This window comes from Salvia hispanica, chromosome 1 (genome assembly GCF_029641045.1).
Source record: "Salvia hispanica isolate PSC_SH4W2 chromosome 1, Shi_PSC_v1, whole genome shotgun sequence".
NCBI classification, from domain to species: Eukaryota; Viridiplantae; Streptophyta; class Magnoliopsida; order Lamiales; family Lamiaceae; genus Salvia; species Salvia hispanica.
In genome coordinates, this window is record NC_142692.1 from 45,628,405 (window position 1) to 45,654,163 (window position 25,759).

Consider the following 25,759-nt stretch of genomic DNA (forward strand, 5'->3'; position numbering starts at 1 on the left):
CCGAGAAGAAAAGAAATGAGTCAAGTCTGACTGGACATAGGATGTAGTAATATGGTATTAGTGATCTCAGAGGTAAATGATATTGTAGTTTACATTTTGTTGTGTTTGTTGAGAAAATGTGGTGTGACTATGAAACACATACAGTCAACAGAAACACGGTGTAAACTAAGTACTTCCTCCGTCCCATATCAACTGATTGATTGTTTTTCGGCAGGTGTTTGGGGCAGAGAAAGTAAAGTAAATTATAGAATTATGTAGATACAACTCTCGTTTATAGTATTCTTTTTCTTACTTTATATTTTCTCCACTTTAACTATTTATTATCACCTTTGTAAAACAACAGCCAAAAAGAAATCAATCACTTAAGTTGTGATGGAGGGAGTATATAAAAAGAAGATTAAATGAAATTTATTGTTATAAAAACGAGAACTTTCACTACACTCTTAATCACCCTTTCCGTTGTCTCTATCCATATTCCCTCATACAAAAAATGAATGAAATACAATACAACTTGTTATGTAAAAGAGTGATCATGCTTACCTATTTTATAATCATAACCTCCAAGCTAACTAGAAAACCCTTAAGTAGAAAATCTGCATCAGGGTGAACTGTTTTTGTAAAACTGTTTTATCGTAAAAAGTGTGAACTGCATCAAAAGAAGAAGATTAACTGAAATTTATTGTCATAAACAAGAATCTCAAGAGAATGCAATATCCTACAGACACTTAGGACAAGATCTTTCAATACACTCTTAATCTCCCTTTCTGTTATCTCTCTCTATATTCTCTCATACATAAATGAATAAAAATACAATAAAACTTGTTACTATGTAAAAGTGATCATGCCTAGCTATTTTTATAATCATAACCACCAAGCGAACTGAACTCAAAGTAGATTATCTGCATCAGCTCACTGAACTTCATAGTGACCACTGCTGATCCAACATCAGTAATCCTATCAGTAATACTCTCTGCTTCCCTAACATCAACAACCCCACTACTGACTGTCATTATGCAAAATTTTCGATGACAAGAGACGAGTATTCATCACAAAAGGGAAGGGCAAGGCGTGTGATCATAAAACCAAAGCGATATCTGACATTCAAGAGAAGTAATCTATTACAATTTCACAACCACAACACACATACACTTCTTAGAAACAAATCCAGTTCGAGGAAAAACACATACAAATAAGAAGCGATAAATTGATACAAGGGGGGAGCCATTCCACCATAGAGAGTGCAAATAATACAAACTTCTCTTCTTTCAAAAAATCATTATCATGAGACTGAAAATGACTCTTGGCGTTGGTGGTTGTTGAAGAATGGTTCGCATTACTTTGTCTTGTTCACTGCACGATCTGTGCAACAATAAATTATCTTCAGTCTCTGCTCAAGAACTCAGAGACAGGATGCAATTTAAAACAAAGAAGGCTATCTGATTTCACTTGCTTTTACAATCGTTAATCAAACTGAAGGAAAACATACCTTTCAAGGATCCAGCTGCCATTTTGAGGGTCTAGGCAGTCATCAAAGTTTCCATGATGAACTGATCATAACTTGAAGATAAAAATTTCCATATTCCTCCTCTTTCTCTTTTATTTGCAGGGCAGAATCCACAAGTGAAGGGCTGCAGTCAACTACCTCTATCGTTTTCAAAACATCAATATATCCAACTTGAGAAGGTATCTCCTTTAATTTGTAGCAGTTCTGAATGATTAGGCGCTGCAGACACGGGAGCCACTCATCATCATCATCAGTCCTCCAATGCACCAGATCAATATCTTCAAGTAGCAGAAATTCGAGTCTTGGGAATTCTTCAACCTTTGTTTTCCATTCTGGACCTTGAAAGGCAGAGCATTGCACCTTGAGCACTTCAAGTTTTGGCAACGAACCAATTACACTCATGGACTCCCAACAATATCCTAAGCCATTCAAGCTCAACTTTTTTAGAGATTGAGGCAAATATGAGAGCTCAACTTGAGACCTTAGTCGAGGATTCGCAACAACACATTTAAGTGACTCCAATTCATCGAGAATGGAGATATGCTCTAAGCAATTCAAGGTTTCAACAGCATCAGGCTCTAACTCGATTTTCATTCTAAGTTTCTTCAGTTTAGAGATGCCTCTGAAAACATCCTTGGTACAACAATGAGCATCAGCATGGAATGTCAAGAGGTTTTGTAGCTTTGCCCCGTCACTTGGATCTGGTAGTTTGCTTCCCATGATCCAAAGATGCCTCAGTTCTTGCATATCCCAGATCTCCACTGGCAAACCCGTGAAATTTCTAGGGGGTTGGATGCTCTTATGTTCTTGAACAGAGTATTTCTCCTCAGGAAATCGAATGGAATTTGTTAGCACCTTGATATTATGATAGCGACGGACAATCAAGTTTTGAATGTTCTGAAGATTAGATAAAAAAGGAGGGAGTTCCCCATGCACAGTCAGGGCAAGGTACCGTAACTCAATCAGTTTCAGCACCTCTGTTGGGAACTCATAGTAACGGATTGTAAGAGCATCCAACACCTTGAGCAACATCAGATTCAAACACACCGGAACTTGATATTGATGATCATCACCGGTACACAAGAGAGAACGAGTTTTCCAAGTGGCTGCCATAGAGCCACACACTTCTTTTATGGCAAACAAAATGTTATTTTGGACGCACAAGCGACGATGGTTTTCGATATGATTCACATCTTCCCCCTTATTTAAGACATGGAAAAACATGCTCTTCCTAGCTTCTTTAACAGCCACGTGCCAATAGGCAGAGTGGAGCTTGCAAGATTTGATTCCATAGCTAATACTCTGACTGCAGATAATAATAAGACTTAGGGAGACAAGCCTCTTGAGACATTCCCTAGCAAAATCCTCTAAATTTTGAGACGGTTCAAGAAAATCCTCAACATCCCATAAGTTAATGAGTTTGGCAACATGAACCTTGGAATATTGTGGGAAAACAGCTATATATAGAAAACATGCTTTCAGATATTGGGGCAAGTACTCATAGCTCAACAATAGCTGTTTTGAAATGCTATCATATGCATCCAGAAAAACAGTAGTTTTTTTGTTTACTACCTCGTTCCAGAACTGCTCTGTCTTGTCATGACCACGAAGGATTCTGGCCACTGCGAGGATGAGAAGAGGAAGACCTTCACAATTCTCCGCAATCTTCCTCCCAACTTCCTCGAGCTCATCAGGGAAATATCCATTATCAAAGACATTCTTCCACAGCAACTCCCAACTCTCTTCATTGTTCAAAAAACGCAACTGGTAAACGTTGCTAGATGAAGTGGGATATTTAGCTACTTCCTCTAGCCTCGTTGTCAGCAATATTCGACTCCCATTTTGCTCGATTGGAAAGAGACTCTTCAGGTGATCCCAGGCACCCGTGCTCCATATATCATCCAAGACAATGAAATACCTCTGACCGGACAATTTTTTATATACTAGATCGGCTAATGTATTCTTATCTTCTTCCATGTATACATTTCTAGACTTATTACCAATAACTTGAGCAGCAATGTCCGCCAAAATCTTCTTGATATGAAATTTTGGACCAATGCTTGCCCGTACTCGTACATCGTATTCTCCAGTAATTCTTCCATCCTCATAAATTTTGCTAGCAAGATGGGTCTTCCCAATGCCAGTCATTCCAAAGATGGACACGATTTTGAGCCTCGCCTGCAAATCAAGAAACTCAATGATGATTTTTTCGAGTTGGTCGGATAAATCGACAGTCGTTGACTCTTTGCAATCAACATCTTCTTTTGGCAGAACGGCGTCGTCTTCTTCTTCAATAGGCAACGGGATAGCTAGTACTCTGTTGTAATCATCTCCCAAATTCTTCGCGCTCTTCACAAAAGAATGGATCTCTTGCTCCACGCCCTTCAAATCAACCAGGGGTATCTGAAGGCGAGCCTCGACGCCGTCGCTGTGATAAGATTCAAGCGCAACTTCTAGTTTACAAGCTGCATCTCGTATTTGAGCGTCCAATTCATAAATCGCACTCCTATTAATGTTGCTGTCGCAGTTATCATCCAGTTTTCTGAGGGTGGACTCTAACAGTATCAGCTCCTCATATGCTGATTTTGTGATGACTAGATGTGTATGGCGCTGAATCGTATGCTTCAGAGAAATCAATGCAGCATAAGCCATGTCTCACTCTCAAGCATTTCAACAAACAAGTCTTCGGCATGAGTATTTGTTAAAATTCTGGAGCTGGGTCGCTCGAGAGGTCCGGTCTGTGGTGAGTATTTGCGGAAGGAATTACCTCATCCAAAGTATAATACTCCCTCCCATCCTCCGTCCCACTAACGTTTGGAAATTACATATTTTTATGTAGCGTTGTTTTGTGAGTTAATGAAGAAAGAGTACCATTTTAGTAAACGTTTCATTTTAATGGACAAATTAAAAAGGAAAACGTTTCATTTCTAATGGGACAGAGGGAGTACATTTTATAATATACCATTAAAAAGTTGACAAGTGGATCTTATTCTATAGAAAGAAAAGTTATTTTTAACATATTTAATTCACTAATCTTCTTTCCTTTTAAAATTTATCTCCTCAAATTGATGCTATATCAACTTAAAGTGTAATATTTTTTGCAATGTATCTTGAAAAACACCACAAATATTTTTTTCTTTCTAAACGCAAGTTCTTTTTCTTTATTTACATCTTATTAAATTCATATTATTTTAAATTCTAAAATACATTATTAAAGAAATTTGTGTAATTGGATTTTTTTTATATACGCTAACTCCAATAATCGTTATGATTAATGATTTCAGACGACCTAGCTAGATTTAGTGTTATAATTTAATTATAATTAGTTTTACTTAATTCTTTTCTTTTAGGAAGAATGGCCATAATTATTCATTATAAGTAATTTTCTCTTATATATAGAACTTATATATTTATAATTGGATTTTATTACGTAAAATAATGAAAAGTAAATTTTCACACTAATTCCTAAATAGTTGAAAAAATCAATTGAAAAATATTAATAAGAAAATAATTACTAAAGTTGAATTACAGTACGTACTATATAAAATACTTTAATATGCATTACAATTGTATAGAATGAAAAGTGTTTAAAAAACGTGAATAAATAAATAAGCAAGTTAATCATATGTCTTGCATTTAGAACTATATAAAATACTTTAATATGCATTACAATTGTATAGAATGAAAAGTGTTTAAAAAAACGTGAATAAATAAATAAGCAAGTTAATCATATGTCTTGCATTTAGATCATGAATATTTAATTGCGCTTTGGGGTGATATTATAAACTTTCCCTCATTCTTTTATTAAAACTGGAGCATAGTTTACTGAAATAGTATTAGGAATAAAAAATACAAAATCCAAAATAGTAAAATTGACATTATTTATTTTATTCTATTAAATCTGAGCATAATTATCAGAAATTGATTTAACTAAACTATTTTTATATTTGATATAAAGTTTTAATTTCTTTACTTGGGTTGGGGAGATTTTGGAAATAACATTTCTTTCTATAGAATGAGATCCATTTGGCAACTTTTTAATGGTGTATTATAAAATGTATTATACTATGAATGAGGTGATACCTTCCCGAGTACTTGATACTTTTGTGGACTAGTACTATCTTTTGACCATTTTGCCATTTTTTGAATTTTTAATTATTGTTCTAGTCTATCTAAATTATTTCTCTTTATTCATTTATTGTCATCGCGAGATATCAAATTATATTATTAATACTCTGGCCACAATAATATGCACTCTTTCATTTTTTATCCGTCCTAGAAAAATACATGCTTTCCAAATTTGAGAACTCTTTTGTTTCTAATAAGATAGAACTTATTCTTCACTAAAAATACTTAATTACTTACTTTATTAATTGTGCATTAAAATTCGTGTTCAAACAAAGATGCACATTCTTGTGGGACGGAGGGAACATATTTTATAGAAAAGAGAAAAAAAAAGGTTTTAAAAAAATGCAAAAACATTTCAATGAAATTAAGTCATTGTCCAGAAGCCTCTAGTAATATTAATTTTTATGAGACACTGAAAAATGCAAACACCATTGTGTGAAATTTTTTTATAATTCAGTTTATGTGTAGAAAAACATTGTCAACTCTCACTGAGAAGTTGAGAACATCGGCCGATAAAAAAAAGTGAAAAAAGTCTATGAAATCAAATACTCCATGGATATCATCCAGATTTAAATGCAATTCTACCTCCAAATCATGACCCTCGTTTTCTAACAGAGGTAATCTCTAATCCCAACTCCTCACATAAATAAATTTAAAATCAAACTACAATAAAAATTATTTGGCCCCAACTCAAACTTTTGGTCTTCCAAAATACGGAGTATCAAATTACGCTGAAGCAAACTCAATCCTTTTGCAATCTCCCGTATTCACCACTAGCATTTTCTTGCCAAGATGTGTTATTTTATGGGACGGATGGAGTATCACTTTGTATAGTCTTAATTACCCATATACATATACCCCTTGCCAAATATGGATTTTATATGCTACACCCATATTTATCCCAAAGTGCGCAAAGTAGACAAAGGTCCCGCCCAAAGTATATGTTCATCTCCATGTTCACAAAGCTAATTTCTGATATATAGCAAACAGTTATTTGGAAAATTTGCAGCAAGTAATTCTATTGTACAATAGTACTAGTCAATCTGCAGCAACCTTTGAATATTGGGATGTAAATTAAGAAAATATAGCAAATATGCCGTTGATTAGTCAAGACAGACAATTATTTTAAACTCTCTAGTAATACACAGAACAGTAGAGTTCAAGACTTGCATTCCTTGGCTTACTGTGACACTGCACAATGATAGGAGGTATTCTTTGCATATTCCATGCCCTATTAGGCACATCAACCTATTTGCTTCTGTATTACCTCATAAAAATATCCCCATCGTCTACTTCATTAATTTTTCCAACATTATATGTATATCTTCCCCCTTTTGCTTCTAATTAAATTTTGTCTACTATTGAAGTCGACATGACGCATATTTATTTACTTACTTTTTTCTTTCTCTTCTCTTCTGTTCTGACTAACTAGAATACAAGTACTAATGCTGGAAAAAAAATCAGATATAAGGTGCTTTCAAGAAGATATGCAAAAGGAGAGCTAAAATATGAGGGATCAGCAAAGTACCCAATGGTTATTGAGGAACTCCACTCATCCAGAGACAAGGAACTCCACCTCAACCCAGAGACAAAATGTCAACTGTTTGAGTGTTTAGACAGATCTCTAAAATGAACATGAAAAAATATGAAAACCAGCTCTCATTATTTTGCTAAACAATCGCCCTTTTCACTTGTCAAATTCGTAGATCACACCTCCATCTTCTGTAATAACATTAAAGCAACACAAACATCAAACTTGCAATCAACTTGGCAAGAGATGAGAATCTAAATGTATCTATGCATATATGTTTTGCAATCCGAACAACCAATAAGGGCATTCAGGTGATAAACAGAGGAGGGAGAGCCATTACCTGCGACTTTCTTATTAATCCATTTTTCTACGAGCATGCCAGCGCCAATCCCACCAGCGATACACGCTCCATAGAATGTCAGGTTAAATAAAAGAGATCTGCGAGGAAGGAAATAAAACTCGGGAATCTCCCTCATCTTTTTAGGGACCCTTTTCTGTGCTGAAACTCCTTTAGGATCAGTGGCAAGATCCCTGGCAACTGGCTCTTGCAAGTATTTCCACTCCAATTTTGATGCATCACTTTCTTCCTTTGCCATCAGTCTAGATATGAAATTCTGTTGCAAGTTCAATAATGTTACAAATTAATAGTGCGTAAGGCAACAAAAACACAGTCAAAGTGTCAAACTATCTCTCGGAAAGAATTACTACTACCTTTCAATATACTACACAAAAAATAATTAATAAACAAGTTATCTGTTTAGCTACTTTCATCTCCTAATATAGTTAGCTTATTAAAGAAAATCACATCCTTTGCTCCAAATTCCAAACCAACAAATAAAAATCAAATTCTTACAAACTTGAGCCTTATAAAGATTCAATAATTTTCACCAACTTCGACTTAAGCTTATAGTAAACATTCCCAAAAATGACTAACTAAACTCATTTTGAACTTATTTGATCAACAGAAATACAAAAATCATAAGGTCTTGCCCCATTTATAGGCTGTCCCAATTTCTCTCATGCCAAGAATACACATTTCTTATCTATTAATGTATAAATTACATTGTTAGCGAAGATTCTAAAGCTAACTAAAGTAGCACCACCAATTTCTTAAGCTTTATTGAAAAACTCTAGGTTGTCTCTACCTTGACCCACTACGCTCTCATTGTCACTTCAAAAACTACACTTAATAGCTAAACCCCCATGTACAGAAATGTGGGATTTCTACCTAAGTTTGCTTAAATTCGAATTGGGGGAAGAGCTTGAATACAAACCCTAACTTCAATTTGAATCTGAAATTGGATGAATAAGAGGTGTGTAAAGGTTACTTACATAGAAGATAGACAAGACTATCCCAGAGTTGCCAGAGTCAGTCGATGTAGACGGCAGAATCGGCCAGACAGCCGTTGTTTTGTGCGTGTGAATGGCGGTGTGTATACATGTGTGAGTAAAATGTAGAATTTGTACAGTACTAATAGAAATAATGAATTCCGTGTTTTGCAGAAATCTCTCAAATTCCTCTTTTCTTTTCGTGTGGAGTATTTCATTTTTATTTCATTTATTTCAAAAATCATGTGCCTACAACCTGCCCGACACTTTCACTTACTAAGAGCATCCGCAATGGGTGATAGGCCAGCCATTCTCTCCCCTGCCACGTCAGCAACACCAAAAAAACCACCAGCCACGTCAGATTTAGGCCAGCCATAGGTCAGCCGCAACAAAAATAATTCAAAAAATACTACATTTACGGAACTAAAAAATTGCGATGTACGGAATTAAATTTGCGACGCATCTACGGGAAAATAATCCATTTCATAAAAAAAAAAAAAGTACAGAGATTTTAAAAAAAAAGTACATGATTTTTAAAAAAAATGGGCTTCAACACACGAGCTCCGCCACTCTCTACTCCTAATCGCCGTCGCCGTCGTCCTCGCCGTCGCCGTCGCCGTTGCTGCCGCCGCCCGTGGTATTTGAGCCCACGTCGGAACCCCCCAGCTGTGACCTCGCGATCTCTAGATCAGCGCGGATGCTCTCGAGCATCTCGTGCAGATACCGCTTCTCCACCGGGTCAGTGGCGTTCTTCCACTCTCGGAAGACCTGTAACATCTGATCCCGCGTATGGTTACGCGAATGGAGAGCGTACTCGAGTGGGGCGGGTGGGAGGGCGGAGGACTGGACCTCGCGGGGGATAGGGGGATCCGCCCCTCGCAGCCCGCTGCGCCCGCTTCTGTCCAACCAGGCGGGGACGACCAGTAAATGAAGGAGTGGGTGGAAACTCCTCAGCATCTGGGGGGAGGTCGTGGGATCCGCCGATGCTGCCGCTGTAGTCGCCGCTATAGTTCAGTCGCTGCTTCTTCGGCCACCCAGCGTCGCACCCCGCCCGGAACTTCTCGGAGTCCTTCAACAACAAGAAGCACTCCCAGAAGGTGAACTCCTTATACCTCCCCTCCAAGGGGAACTGACTCGCGGCTATCCTCCGGGCGTCGTCCTCAGTCTGGCCGCTTTTGAGCTGACGGAGGGCGTTGGCGTACAAATTCGAAAAACGGCCAACCGCGGCCCTGGTGCGCTCCCACCCCTTCCGGACCTCCTCGTTGCTGAAGTCCTTCCCACGCGGGCAGTGCCTCTTATAGGCATCTTTGATCTTTGACCACATGTTGACGACCCGCTGGTTGTTCGCAACCAGTGGATCGTCGCACACCTCCAACCACCCCTTGGCCACCGCGGCGTACTCATCCTCCGTCCACTTCCTCCGGCCAGTGGCAGCGGGCTGCGATGACTCGCCGACCGCCTTGCCCTTCCCCTTCCCCCTCGTCTTCTTCTTCGGCGCGGCCGGCGTGGCGAGAACGGAAGTATCCAGATCATCGAGATCGATCCCCATATCATGCAATGACAGAAGGTCATCGCCAGAGAACTGCGTCTCCACCGGGGTCGACGTGTGTGACGAAGCCGTAAAAAAATCAAGCGAGGGCCGATACACCGCGTCCCCTCCCGGTGACCCCTGCACCCCCCCCCCCCCCCCGGCATCCCCCCGGCATCCCCCCTTGCCACATCATCCTCATCATCTGCTGCTGCATCTGGGGCATACCCCCCCACCCGGGCGCTGACTGCCCGCCGCCCGGCATCACCCCCGGCATACCCCCCTGGTTCCCCCCCATCGCCCCCCCCCCTCCCCCCGGCGCACCAGCCATCATCCCCATCATCTGATTCCAAGGGATGTTAAACCCCGGGCCCATCTGCCCCCATCCAGATCCCACGGGTATTGTGGGAGTCTGAGAGCCGCTCGTCGCCGGACTGGACTCGTTGTTGTGATCCATCACTCGATGATGCTCTTGAACAGAAAGTTAGACAGAGAGAAAACTCGTTAAAACAAGTGGTGCAAATGAAAATGGAATGAAAATCGCGTTTATATATGATTTAAAAAAAAAAAAAAAAAACCGAAAAATCGGCGCTCGCCGGTCGCTGGCCGATCGGGCCTCCACAATGGCGGCTAGCCGATCGGCCAGCGCTTCGGCCAGCGAGACGCGATCGGCCAGCCCACGCCGATCCGCTCGCCGAAATTGCGCTGGCCGGTTGCAATGGTTCGGCTAGCCGATCGGCTAGCGCGACGAATCGGCTAGCCGGTCGCTAGCCGACCATTGGAGATGCTCTAAGATTTCTAATGTATCTACCTATCTATCTATATCTATACATATATAAAATTTGAGTATTGGGTATAATTTTGATATTCATGAGTTGTGGGCATAATTTACAATATTTATATGTTATGAAGTATTTATAAATTATGAAGCCAAGTCATGGAGGTTAATGCCATTAACTTAGGTATAACTACAAATTATTATCCACTAAAAGTATCTAAATTCTCATAAATGTTGAGGGGAAAATGAAACATCAGAACTATAATAACATGATTCATACTTTCAAAAACTTCATATTTATGTGTTTTGAAACTAATTTTATGGATTATGTGTAGGAAATATGAACATTTTTTTACTAAATGAAATATAATTGTTAGTGATTATTTGAAAGTTTCAGTTAGCTGTTGTAAATAAATGTTTAAAATTGTATAGTAAATTTAAGTATATGATTAATGTAGCTTGGCAACAAAATGTTACATTAGTAACGTATATATGCGTAGATGTTAAGAAAATTGAATTTCAATCACTATTTCGGTACGTAGTGAATGCGAAAAATTATTTCATAACATATGTTCATTTAGCTCATTATTTAGTGAATATAAGTTCATTATTTACTCCAACAAGTTTTTAATGAAAATAAAATTTTAAAAAAATAAAAATTTTAAAATTTTAAAAAAAATTTAAAAAGTTAAGAAAAATAAAAAAATTTTAAAAAATATTTATTGAATAAAATATTAAATTAATCATAACCATAAGATTAAGAAAATGGATGACCCAAATTTGATCTCTAGTTATGTCTTTAAGAAAGATTCGACATTGATCACCACCCTTAGTAATTGATTATGTATATTAACCGTTACATAATTCTTCTTTCATTAACAAAAATGAGGATATTTCCTCTCCATTTTATAAAAATTTAAACTCTCCCCTACAAATTAGCTACATTCATATGGTTCATGATTTCATAATTTTCAAATGAATATTTTGATTAGGAATAAATTAAAATAAAATAAATTTAAATTTACAGTACTTGTAATAAGATATTATAGATTCACTTCAAATTTGCAAAATACAACTCCATCCGTCCCACAAAGATTGTCCCATTTTTCCATTTCCATATGTCCCAAAAAATTTGTCTCATTTCACTTTTTACCATTTTTTGTAGTGTATCTCATATTCCACTAACTCATTCCTACTCACATTTTATTATAAAACTATATAAAAGTGGGACTCACATTCCACTAACTTTTTCAGCTTACTTTTCATTATAAGTATTTCTCAAAATCCGTGTCCGGCCTAAGTGAGACGATCTTTATGAGACGGAGGGAATACTACTGTAAAAGGATTCGAGTTGACTGGCATTCTAAAATGGAGAATTTTATTAAATATTCAAACAATAATATAAAAGCTTATATATCGTTTGAGTTTGCTTAAAAATTGATAAATACCAATTTTTAATTTACTCATCTAATAGTCATTGATACCAAATTATTTTATTATAAAAAAAAATTTAATTTAAAATTATAAAAACAACTATATGTATATATATTCTTAATATTATCCTCCAACGAAAAAATGATTTTCTTTAGCATCTAATTGTGTTGTTATTAAATAATTTTTAAAATTCTAAGTTATAAAAACAAATACATGTATATATACTTCATTTCTTAGTATTATCATCCAACAAAATAATCCTAGTCATACTCATCCAATTATTTACAATTTTTAAAATTCTAAGTTGTAAAAACGATTGCATCTATATTTACTTAATTTCTTAAAGTTATTATCCAACGAATCAATCATAATCATTCGCATCCAATTATTTTATTATAAAATAATCTATGAAAATTTTGAGTTATAAAAACACTACATGTATATATACTTCATGTTATCATTCAACGAAATGATCATAGTCATTCTTATTCAATTATTTTATTTAAATTATTTAAAATTCTAAGTTATAAAACGACTACATGTATATATACTTAGTGTTATCATCCAACGAAATAACATAGTCATTCAAACAATTACTTTAATATTATGTAAAATTCTAAATTATGAAAACGCATATATATAATTTCTTAGTGCTATCATTCAACGTAATAATCATAGTCATTTACATCCAATTATTTTATTAATAAAAAATCTTTAAAATTCTAAGTTATAAAAACGACTACATGTATATATATATATACATAATTTATATTGTTATCATCCAATGAAATAATATTAGTTATTCACATCCAATTATTTTTTGTTAAATAACTCTTAAACATTAAAGTTATAAAAATGATTACATGTATATATGCTAGTGTTATCATTTAACGAAATAATATTAGTCATTCACATCCTAGAATAGTATTAAATAATCAATAAAATTTTAAGTTATAAAAACGACTACGTGGATGTATATTTAATTTGTTAGTGACGTCATCCAAGGAAATAATCTTTAAAATTCTAAGTTAATAAAAACAACTACATGTACACATATTTTATTTTTAAGTGTTATCCAACGAAATAATAACAGTCATTCTCATCCAATTATTTTATTTTTAAATAATTCTTAAAATTCTAAGTCATACAGACGATTATATGTATATATACTTACTTTCTTAGTGTTAACATCCAACAAAAGTATTCCACCTGTTCAATTAAAAATGAAATATTTTTTTAATTGTCCCACAAAAATGACACATTTGCTAAAATAGAAATAATGTTATTTCTATTTTTTTTTTTCTCTTTTACTTTTTCTTCTCTCTTTATTTAACTCACAACTATCACATAAAAAAATATTTCATATTTAACTAGACAAACAAAGTAATAATCATTCACATTTAATTATTTTATTATTAACTTATCACTAAAGTTTTAAGCTATATAAACAGCTAGATATATATACTATTTTCTAGTATGATCATTCACCAAAATTACTAATAATTATTTTGTCTTTACTATATTATTAGTATATAATTTGATACTATATTGGAGCTTGGTTTTTTTAACCTTTTGGTTTTTTCCCCCTTAAATTTATACTATATAATATTAATTTAAAATTATAAAGTAATTTTTTTTTGTTTTCATCACTTTAATGTTAATACACAAGAAATAAGTATAAGAATTTTAAGATATGTAATCTTATAATTTTGAATTTAACGTTAGTTTAGTGCTAAATATTAGTAGTAGTATATTTATTTGTTTAAAACATATGTATAAGCAACAATCTTGGCTACCTAAATTTAAATTATCTTAATTTATGAAATGTCCATAAATAAATGACATCTTTTTCTTTTTTTTTTTTTTTTTGTATTGATCTTCCACATTCATAATTTTCCATATATTATCCATGTAATTTGATAGGGACATACTTTCAATATAAATATAAAAAGGATAAATTAGTAAGAAAATAATAAAATCGGTTTAAATAAAAACCGGTTTAAAATAACCAGTTTAAACCGGTTTAAAACATAAGGGCATTTGTTTATACAACGTTTGTTAATAATTCTTTACCCTGAGATATTTAATGACATATCAACGGAAAAATATGAGACATTTAAAGAGAATATAATTTACAATTTGCAAAACTATAGACACATAAAGTGGCAGATCACACATGTTACACTAGTTATAATTAAGATTAATCAAAATGTATCAGTTGAAAATCACAAAAATCTGTGTCAACACAAGTTGCAAGTTGTGAAGCTCGGGCGCTTGCACATTGAAAATTGAGTAGTTTCAAATTCCCACCCCTATTAGTGTAGGATGATATTCTTAAATTCATAACAATGCATATTCTTTCACGAAACAAATGCAAATAAGCAGATTACCTATTAATTAAATGAGAAACAATCACACAAACGATCATTATTAGTGGTGAAACTATACTGTTCAATCACCATAGGACAGATCCAAATAGGCAAATCAATGTCGCAAACATTCCAAAGTTTTCATCTTCAACTTATGAGAAAAAAGTGCGAGACACACAAACCACACGAAAGAAGGGATCAGTACATAAGACCTCCCGTAGTTTTATTCCAGTCTGCAAAGATCAAGAGAATCCATATTAAAACGGACTAAAATATTTTTTTTTTTTTGTAAATTTATCATAAAAAATAAGAAAAGAAGAATTAGACTGAAAATGATCCTGCCTGAGAAAAATTATCTATCATACAGAACATTTGAAAATTTATGTATTTCACCAGTTTACAGAAAGAAAAGAAGTTGCAACTTACCAAATAAGTTGTTGCTGTGGATCACATATTCTCACACACTGGACACTGCTCGAAAACGAACGGAACCGCAAACTTGCCTTGCGGTTTCCCATCTTTTTCGTCACGAATTTTCCTAGCAGACTCGACTGCAGTTTTGCGAAGACGCTCTATAGCAAGCTTCTCGAGGTGTTTTCCCACACAGCGTGGGATTTCAATGAGGCTTTCACAGCTCTTAAGCACAACAACTCTAAGATCGGGGAAAGAATCAGGTGAGGCGTCCCAGAGAACCAAATCTGTGTTTGCAATGACTAAGAGTTGGAGTCTGGGGAAGTTATAACCAGAAACATTCCAAGACAATCCAACAAACGCATTATCTTTCAACTTGAGGACCTCCAAGCTTGTGATCATTGCCAAGGTGGACATGTGTTGCCAATCTAGGGAGGTTTTCATTAACGTCAGTCTCTTGAGATATGGCGGGAAACAATTCAATTGAGGAAGATGCAAAACATCATCAGATGTTGCCCCAAAAGTTACATTGTTCACCAGCTTCAACTTTTCAAGATGATGCAATTCTTCTAGGAACTTTTTCCCGAACAAGCTGGCTAGATTCCCAGAAATCACCAAGGTCTTGAGGTTTTTGGCCCTTTTGTAGACAGCTTCTGTGCAAGATTCAGGTACCAATCTCTCAAGGGTTTGAAGGTTTTTCCCTGCTTCACCTTCCCAATCACTCTTGAGTTTGATAGCTGCATTTGTCTTGATGTGCCTTAGCCAAATCATCTTCCACATATTTGCATCCATTGTGATGACACGCGACTTGGTCTCAACTACAAGAACTTGTAGGTTCCATAGCTGTGAGAATGACTTTGGAAGTTTTTCGAGGTTATCAACGTGCAAAGTGAGGTACCTTAGATGAATGAGTTTCGGTACTTTCCCAGGAAACTCGGGGAATTTGACTGACTTCGACTCTAGAATTCTTAGCTTAGGGAAGCCGTCAGATATAACTGTTAGATGTTTGTCTATCTCAACAGAGTGCTTGTAGAAACACAGAAACGACCGGATATGTGCACCACACGGGTTTTCAGACAGGAACTTGGAGAGATCAGATTGGAAACAAAGACGATGTAATTTTTCTACATCAGAAACCGAAGGTTCAAGTTGGTGTGTTTGCTTGTTGACTTTGATATGTTGAAATAAGTTCTGGTCTTTGGATCTGCTTATGCAAAATGCACGTACCATATCATGCACACGGCATGTTCTAATTTCGCCCATGTGATTCGTTTTGTCAACCTTCAACAAATTCCTGCATCTTAGTTCATCCACATTCTCTTCTGCGATTTGCTCCAAGCTTTTTTCCTCCTTGGGATGTATGAATCCCTCTGCAATCCAGAGCCATGACAACAACCTAACCGGAATCTCATAATCTTCAGGAAACACGCCTATATAAACAAAACAGTCTCTCAGGTCATTCGACAACCTCTCGTAACTCAACGCCACAGCTTCTGTTATCCGCTGCTCATTCTCCAAGGCATTGCTCAAGTTATCAGCCATTGTCTCCCAATTCTCTCTAGCCACCATTGTTGACATTGAGGACGCGAGTTGGTCGACCAGAACACCTGCGATGACAATTATTGTCAGCGGCACTCCTTCACACTTGTTGGCTAAATGCTGGCCTATGCCCCTCAAATCGCTGGGGCAGTCTTCCTCATTTCCATATACCTCCAACTGAAGCAGCATCCAGCTTTCAGCCTCATTTAGAAACTTGAGCTCGTGCGGTTTAACAGTAGCAGAACAAAAGCCCACTATGTCTTCTCGACTGGTGATGATGACTTTGCCCTTCCCGTTGTTAAGCGGCAAAACTTCTTTGATCTCTTCCCACGCTTCGACACTCCAGACATCATCAAGGACTAGGAGGAACTTGTCCTTCTCCAGACAAGATCGAACTGCTTGAACTAGATCAACGTAATGCATTTTAGATGTGTCTGTCCTGGGGGAGAATGTTTTGAGTATCTGGAGGAACACAACCCTGCTATTGAACTTCTGAGAGATGCAAACCCAAATGCGACTTGGAAAATTGTGGAATACGGTGTCGTTCTGATAAACCTTCCATGCCAACGTTGTCTTCCCCAGACCAGGTATGCCGATGATGGGGATCACTTCAAGGCTCTGCTTTTCTTCCATCAGATACCCAGTTATGATCGCCTCCTCATCATTGAAACCCACTACTCTGTTTCGCCTGATTGGGTTATCCTGTTTTTGCCAAAATGTAACAACAGTTTCATCATGTCTTCAACGTTTACTCGAAGTGAATTATAACATAACTAAAATTACAGCACAATGTCAAAGTTAGTGCTGATAACTCCGTAATAAGCTTAAAAATTCATATTCAGAAGAATTATTAAATGGTTTATAACAATGTAATAGTAGTACATAACCAATCAAACGATCGATAGTAATATTAAACAATAAGTAACATATTGATTTCTACTGCAGAGTACAGACCCACAATGAAATCTAAATTGAAATAAAACCCTATGTAGTTAAATCTGGGTTGAGAAGCTGTTACCCTCTTCAATTTAGTCCGTTGAGATTGATCGACACTCTGCATCGCAGCAAGCCTGATCTTGGCTCCGTCGAGCAAGGGCTTGACTATATTAACTCTAAGCGAAATGATCTCTTTGGCGAGGCTGAAACCCGTTGAGCTCAAAAACTTGGGCTTGCGGAAATTTTTGGTGTTGGCTTCGATGGCTTTAGTCAAGCAAGTATCGATGGTGTCTTCGACCTCGTACATCACGTGTCTTATCTGCTCCTTCAACTGACTATCCTCTCTTGAGTACCTGTGCACGTCGCCCTTGAGGAAACCCTTGAGTTGTTTGAGTTCGTTGTTCAGCTGCTCGAACTCCTTTTTTGCTCCGGATATCACATCCTTGTACTCCTTCATTAATTCCTTCACCATATCCAGCAAGAACGCCAACGCAGGCTCCCCCATTTGTTCTCTCTCTCTGTCTCTGTCTCCAAACGGAAACGCATTTCCTATATGCATGTTTGGAAACGCATATCAAAATGTGGGAATTATACGGTTCAAAGGACATAATCAATTTTGAGTTTCGATATGGAATAAATATCTAAATTTCACAGCTCAAAAGACAAAATTAAAATTGAAATTCAAAGCCATTGACCAGAAAAATAACAAGAATTTTGAAAGAAAGATTTGATTTGATCGTTCACAGTATTCACACATAAATATTAAAATCATACGGAAACTGAAGCGCGAGGAGTAATCGGAAAAACTGGAGCTGCTGGAGCTGGAGCTGGAGCTGGAGCAAAGGGCAAGCTCTCGGAGCTCCTCCCTGTCGAGAACAGCGCCGACCAATTTCTCCCATAAATCATAAACCCTTGACATTTTAACTCAGCCTTCACTGAAATTTATCAAACGCCTGGTTGATTAATGATTTAATGGAGTCCTCCATTTCACAACATTTTGAAGGCTGAAAGTCTCAGACTTTGACCATTGACTTTATCAAGATCAACGAGAGGTTTCGGCTGGCTACCCCATTAGGCCATCCGCCCAGGTCTCTTATTCGTCTCTTAATTGTCTATATCTTCATTATTCATAGGCTCCAATGTACTTTTCGCACCGTCTCTTAACTAAGAGACAACACATGCATCCCTCCATCTCTTAACCATCTCATCTCCTAACTATTCATTCAATTTCATTTTGTATTTTTAATTACAACAAATTCAATTAATAAAACACATAATTAGAATCCAAAAAAATAAAAAATAAAAAATACATAATTCAAAATCTTCCGCTCACTCTCTCCAAATTCAAAATCTCAAAACTCAAAGAAGCAGAAGAAGGAGTACTCTAATGACGATCATGTGCGTCTACCGATTGCCAAAATTTGCCCAAATGTGCTCCATTAGATCCTCCTGGAGTTGAGCGTGGGCGGTAGAATCACGTGTCCTTGCCCGAACACACAACCGCTCTTGCAAAGACGGATGCACTCAACTGCGATGCGGACTACTTGCGGTAAAGCTTCCCGGGGTTTCATGGTTGAACCAATTTCCCGCTCCAGGTCCTTTGTCGGCGACAATCATGTTGTGCAAGATTATGCACGTATACATGATGTCGACCATTTTGTCGATAAACCACGAACGAGTCGAGGCTTTGATAATGTTGAATCGAGCTTGGAGAACCCCGAACGCTCTCTTCACATCCTTGCAAGTAACCTCTTGCTTCTGCGTAAACAGAGTGTTTTTCGTTCATCGGCCTGTTGAACGTCTTCACAAAGGTTGGCCACTTCGGATAGATACCGTCGGAAAGATAGTATCCCATTTTATACTAGTGGTTGTTAGCGATGAAGTTGATGGCCGGCGCTTTACCATTCAGAACTTCGCTGAAGAGGTCGGATGCGTTGAGCACATTGACGTCGTTGTTCGATCTGGGACCCCGAAATACGCATGCCAGATCCATAGCCGGTAGTCGGCAACGGCCATGAGTATAACGGTGGAGTGGGTGCCTTTGTGGCCGCTCGTGTATGACCCCTTCCATGCCACAGGGCAATTCTTCCATTGCCAATGCATGCAATCGACGCTGGCGAGCATCCTGGGACCCCGAAATGCGTTGAGCACGTTGACGTCGTTGTTCGATTTGGGGACCCCAAAATACGCATGCCAGATCCATAGCCGGTAGTCGGCAACGGCCACGAGTATAACGGTGGAGTGGGTGCCTTTTGTGGCCGTTCGTGTATGACCCCTTCCACGCCACAGGGCAATTCTTCCATTGCCAATGCATGCAATCGACGCTGTCGAGCATCCCGAGGAATTTGTTCGTGAAGTCAGAGCAGAAACTAACAATCTGCTGTGGTTGGCTTCTTGAGAAATTCGTCGGTGAAGACTGTCCGAACGCCTTTGCAGAAGTTCATAAAACAAAGTCTCCCAGTGTTTTCCCCAATATGCAGGTATTCGTCGAACAAATCCGTGGTTTGTTCAGTAGCAAGCTAACGGATTGCTGCAGTACATTTCTGGAGCGTCGTGTGACTAGGACGGCCAATAGCATTGAACCTTTCTTGGAAGTACTCTTCCCGGGCCGCCAATATATTTGCGATATGCAGAAATAGCCGTTTCTGCATGCGGAAATGGCGACGAAAGTAGGTCTCTCCCCATACCGGGTTTTCACAGAAGTAATCGCGTACAAACCTTGCAGCGGCTTCCTCCCGGTTATGATGGATGTATTTCTGGGTCGCTTTTGACGCACCGCGGCTTCCTCCTCCTCCTTACGTCGATCTTCTTCTAGCGATTCTTCCATTATTTGACGCATTTGCTCAAATTGATTCATGAATAGATATAATTTGGGAGACAAATAATGTTTTGAAATGAAAAATATAGAGTGTTTGAGTGAGAATAGAGAGTTTTTTTATGATAGATAATTTGTGGGAATGATTTGATATCTATAGAAGTGATTGGGGGATTAAAAAAAATAGAAAAAAATTAAAATTTTGAAAAAAATGGCTATTAATGGCTAGCATATTTTTGGGATTTTTTTTATTTTCGAATTTTCCTGAATTTAAAAAAAAGAACAAAAATAAATATTTTCAACGGATATAAACGACGTCTACTCGCGGGCCGACGAGTGGGCGTCACGCCCGAACGGGAGCACGCCACGTCGCCAAGGCGCGTGGTGAGCTGTCTCGCGAGATGCCTCTCCAGAACGAGCCAAGCGACGAGATGAAGACGAGATGGGAGGCTGCATCGCTATTTCGATACGGTCTCGTCTCGGAGAGACGAGATCGAGACCGCTAAGAGATGTTATGCGGATGGCTTTAGATCATCCGCATCCGTGCTCTTGAGCGCACATACAATAATATTGCATTCTAGCATGGTGTCACGGTGTCATTTTAAAAGTCTCGTCATTTAAACGCACCCCTATATATTACAATTTCTATAATCAAATTATGATCTATGCTAAATAATCTTTTCGTTTGTCAATTTTTCCTTTTATCATATATGAGTTTTGAGAATTGTAAAAGAAAATTAGTTAAATCATATGCAATGAATTAGTGAGAATTTAGAGTGCATTTACCATACCTAATATAAGTATATTGAGATATTTAATGATATATCAATGAAAAAATATGAGACATTTAAAAAAGAAAGAACAAAATTTACTGGTTGCAAAACTATAGAGTAGTAGATCACACATGTTACACTAGTTATAGTAATTAAGATTTGATCAAAATGTATCAATTGAAAATCACAAAAACCTGTGTCAACACAAGTGCAAGTTGTGAAGCTTGGGCGCTTGCACATTGAAAATTGAGCAGTTTCAAATTCCCACCCCTATGAATTTGATGATATTCTTAAAATCATACTCTCTCCGTCCACAAAAAATAAATCTATTCGTGGACGGCACGGGTTTTAATGAGAAATTAATAAAATAAGACAGGGGAAAAGAAAAAAGTAGGTGGGAAAAGTATTAGAGAGAAACTTTCCATTTTTAGAAATAAGACTATTTTTTGTCGACATCCCAAACTGGCAAAATGAGTCTATTTTTTGTGGACGGAGGGAGTAGCAAATTAGCAAGGCATATTCTTCCACGAACGAAACAGATGCAAATAAGCAGATTCCCTATTAATTAAATGAGAAACAATTACACGAACGATCATTATTAGTAGTGAAACTACATTGTTCAATCACCATAGGACAGATCCAAATGGGCAATTCAATGTCACAAACATTCCAAAGTTTATAATCTTCAACTTATGAAAAAAAGTACAAATACAAACAAACCACACTTGAAAGAAGGGGTCGGTACATAAGACCTCCCGCAGTTTAATTCCAGCCTGCCAAGATCAAGAGAATCCATATTAAAACGTATACTAAAGTTTCTTTTTTAATGTAAATTTATCATGAAAAATAAGAAAAGACGAATTAGACTGAAAATGACCCTGCCTGAGAAAAATTATCTATCCTACAAAAACATTTGAAAATTTATGTATTTCGCCAGTTTCCAAAAAAGAAGAGAAGTTGCAACTTACCAAACAAGTTGTTGATGTGGATCACATATTCTCACACACTGGACACAGCTCGAAAACGAATGGAACCGCAAACTTTCCTTGCGGTTTCCCATCTTTTTCATCGCGAATTTTCCTGGCAGACTCGACTGCAGTTTTGCAGAGACGCTCTATAGCAAGCTTCTCGAGGTGTTTTCCCACGCAGTGTGGGATTTCGATGAGGCTTTCACAGCTCTTAAGCACAACAACTCTAAGGTCGGGGAAAGAATCAGGCGAGACATCCCAGAGAACCAAATCTGTGTTTGCAATGACCAAGAGTTGGAGATTCGGGAAGTTGTAGCCATAAACATACCAAGACAATCCAACAAACGCATTGTCTTTCAACTTGAGGACCTCCAGGCTTGTGATCATTGCCAAGGTGGACATGTGTCGCCAATCTAGGGAGGTTTTCATTAAGGTCAGTCTCTTGAGACATGGCGGGAAACAATTCAATCGAGGAAGATGCAAAACATCACTAGATGTTGCCTCAAAAGTTACATTGTCCACCAGCTTCAACTTTTCAAGATGATGTAGTTCTGTTAGGAAGTTTTTTCCAAACAAGTTGGCTAGATTCCCAGAGATCCCCAAGGTTTTGAGGTTCTTGGCCCTTTTGTAGATGGCTTCTGTGCAAGATTCAGGCGACAATCTCTCCAAGGTTTGAAGGTTTTGTCCTGCTTCACCTTCCCAGTTACTCACGAGTGTGATAGATGCCTTTGTCTTGACGTGCCTCAGCCAAATCATCTTCCACATATTTGCTTCCATTGTGATGACACGCGACTTGGTCTCAACTACAAGAACTTGTAGGTTCCAAAGCTGTGAGATTAGCTTTGGAAGTTTTTCGAGGTTATCAACGTGCAAAGTGAGGTACCTCAGATGAATGAGTCTCGGTAATTTCTCAGGAAACTCAGGAAATTTGACCGACTTCGACTCTAGAATTCTTAGCTTAGGGAAGCCGTCAAGTATAACTGTTAGATGTTTGTTTTCTAACTGCACAGATTGCTTGTAGAAACACAGAAATGAACGGATGTGTGCACCACTTGGGTTTTCAGACAGGAACTTGGAGAGATCAGACTGGAAACAAAGACAATGTAATTGTTCTACATCAGAAAACCGGAGGTTCAAGTGACCTGTTTTCTTGTTGACTTTGATGTGTTGAAATAAGTTCTGGTCTTTGGATTTGCTTATGCAGAATGCACGTATCATATCATAAACACGACATGTTTTAACTTTGCCCATGTGATTCATTTTGTCAACCTTTAACAAATTCCTGCATATTAGATCATCCACGTTCTCTTCAGCAATTTGCTCCAAGCTTTTTCCCTCCTTGGGAAGTATGAACCCTTCTGCGATCCACAGCCCCGACAACAATCTAACCGGAATCTCATAATCTTTGGGAAACACACCTATATAAACAAAACAGTCTCTCAGGTCATTCGACAACCTCTCATAACTCAACGCCACAACATCTGTTATCCGCTGCTCATTCTCCAAGGTGTTGTTCAAGTCATCAGCCATTGTCTCCCATTTCCTTCTCAGCACCAATGTGGGCATCGAGGACGCGATTTGGTCAACCTGAACACCTCCGATGACAATTATTGTTAGTGGAACTCCATCACATTTTTCGGCTAAATGTTGGCCTATGCCCCTCAAATCGCTGGGGCATTCTTCCTCATTTCCATAATACCTCCAACTGAAGCAGCGTCCAGCTTTCAGCCTCGTTTAGAAACTTCAGCTCATCCGGTATAACAGTAGCAGAACGAGTGCCCACTTTCACATCTCGACTGGTGATGATGACTTTGCCCTTCCCGTTGTTAAGCGGCAAAACTGCTTTGATCTCTTCCCATGCATCGACGCTCCAGACATCGTCAAGGACTAGGAGGAACTTGTCTTTCTCCAGACAAGATCGAACTGTTTGAACTAGATCATCGTACTGCATTTTAGACGAGTCTGTACTGGGGGCGAATGTTTTGAGGATGTGGAGAAACACATCCCTGCTGTTGAACTTCTGAGAGATGTAAACCCAAATGCGAACTGGGAAAGTGTAGAGTACTCTGTCGTCGTGATAAAGCTTCCATGCCAACGTTGTCTTTCCCTAACCTGGTATGCCGATGATTGGGATCACTTCAAGGCTCTGCTTTTCTTCCATCAGATACCCAGTTATGATTGCCTCCTCCTCATCTAAACCTACTACTCTGTGTTGCCAGATCGGTTTATCCTGTTTTGCCAAATGTATGAACAATTTAATGTTTTCAACGTTTACTCGAAGTGAATTATAACATAATTAAAATTACAGAACAATGTCAAAGTTAGTGCTCATAACTCCCTAATAAGCTTTAAAATTCATAACCAATCAAACAAACCATAGTAACATTAAACATTAAGTAACATATAGATTTCTACTACAGAGTACAGACCCATAATGAAATCCAAATTGAAATTAAACTCTAAGCGGTTAAATCTGGGTTGAGAAGCTGTTACCCTTATCAGTTTAGTCCGTTGATCTTGGAGGGGTGTGGATCGATCGGCAATCTGCATCTTAGCAAACATGTGCTTGGCTTTGTCAAGCAAGGGCTTGACTTTGTTAACTCTAAGCGAAATGACCTCTTTGGCGAGGCTGAAACCCGTTGAGCTCATAAACTTGGGCTTCTGGAAATTTCTGGTCTTGGCTTTGGCCTTGGCTTCGATGGCTCTAGTCAAGCAATTATCAATGGTGTCTTCGACCTCGTAGACCATGTCTCTTATCTGCCTCTTCAGCTCCTTCAACTGACTATCCACCCTGGAGTACCCCTGCACGTCACCCTTGAGCAAACCCTTGAGTTCTTTCAGATCGTTGTTCAGATGCTCGAACTCGTTTTCTGCTCCGGATATCACATTCTTGTACTCCTTCACTACTTCCTTCACTAGCTCCAGCAAGAACGCCAACGCAGGCTCCCCCATCTGATATATCTCTCTCTCTCCAAACAGAAACGCATTTTCTATATGCATGTTTGAAAGCGCATATCAACACGTGGGAATTATACGCTCAAAGGACATAGTCAATTTCGAGTTCTAAATTTCACAGCTCAAAACATAAAATTAAAATTGAAATTGAAAGCCATTGACCAGAAAAATAACAATAATTTTGAAAGAAAGATTTGATTTGATCGTTCACAGTATTGACACATAAATATTAAAATCATACCGAAACTGAAGCGCGAGGAGTAATCGGAAAAACTGGAGCAGCTGGAGCTGGAGCAAAGGGCAAGTCGTCGGATCTCCTCCCTGTCGAGCACAGCGCCGACCAATTTCTCCCATAAATCATAAACCCTTGACATTTTAACTCAATCTTCACTGAAATTTATATATCAAACGCCTGATTAATCCATTTCACAACACATTTTCTCAGACTTTGATCATTGACTTTATTAAGGTAAACGAGAGATTCCGGCGGTATCACGTACTCCCTTCGTCACTTTGACTTTGTTATGAACTAGTATTACTCCCGTGCTATGCACGGACTAAATTTTTTTTTAAGAATATTGATTTAGGTTATAAATTAATTAAATAAAATTAGAAACAATATCATTATATGAAATATGTATATAACAAATATAGATCAATAATAAATATTATGAGACAATTAATAACAAACTATAATATTTCAATGTTAAGATATTGTTTATCAAAAGCTATAATTTAAAATAGCACTGGTGAGACACTTC

At 37.7% G+C, this 25,759-nt stretch overlaps 3 protein-coding genes and 1 pseudogene across 4 annotated transcripts; all 4 read right to left on the reverse strand.

Annotated features, from left to right (window-relative positions):
• Positions 1-1,071: 1,071 nt before the first annotated feature.
• Positions 1,072-4,294, reverse strand: LOC148933934 (putative late blight resistance protein homolog R1A-10). Its single transcript, XM_089069291.1, has 2 exons — positions 1,487-4,294; positions 1,072-1,359 (listed from the first exon to the last, which is right to left on the reverse strand). The coding sequence occupies exon 1, from the start codon at positions 4,154-4,156 to the stop codon at positions 1,529-1,531; it is 2,628 nt and encodes an 875-aa protein (XP_088925417.1). The 5' UTR covers positions 4,157-4,294; the 3' UTR covers positions 1,072-1,359; positions 1,487-1,528.
• Positions 4,295-7,118: 2,824 nt separating this feature from the next.
• LOC125197850 (uncharacterized) lies at positions 7,119-8,681 on the reverse strand. Its single transcript, XM_048096371.2, has 3 exons — positions 8,496-8,681; positions 7,504-7,777; positions 7,119-7,354 (listed from the first exon to the last, which is right to left on the reverse strand). The coding sequence occupies exons 2-3, from the start codon at positions 7,757-7,759 to the stop codon at positions 7,320-7,322; spliced, it is 291 nt and encodes a 96-aa protein (XP_047952328.2). The 5' UTR covers positions 7,760-7,777; positions 8,496-8,681; the 3' UTR covers positions 7,119-7,319.
• Positions 8,682-14,629: 5,948 nt separating this feature from the next.
• Positions 14,630-18,512, reverse strand: LOC148933935 (putative late blight resistance protein homolog R1A-10). The gene is made up of 4 exons (XM_089069352.1): positions 18,262-18,512; positions 17,570-18,036; positions 15,028-17,253; positions 14,630-14,834 (listed from the first exon to the last, which is right to left on the reverse strand). The coding sequence occupies exons 1-3, from the start codon at positions 18,404-18,406 to the stop codon at positions 15,049-15,051; spliced, it is 2,817 nt and encodes a 938-aa protein (XP_088925478.1). The 5' UTR covers positions 18,407-18,512; the 3' UTR covers positions 14,630-14,834; positions 15,028-15,048.
• A 3,103-nt stretch (positions 18,513-21,615) lies between these two features.
• On the reverse strand, positions 21,616-25,516 carry LOC125197841 (putative disease resistance RPP13-like protein 3; annotated as a pseudogene). The gene is made up of 4 exons (XR_016137416.1): positions 25,240-25,516; positions 24,537-25,033; positions 22,044-24,273; positions 21,616-21,848 (listed from the first exon to the last, which is right to left on the reverse strand). The product of XR_016137416.1 is annotated as a putative disease resistance RPP13-like protein 3 (transcript).
• Positions 25,517-25,759: the final 243 nt, after the last annotated feature.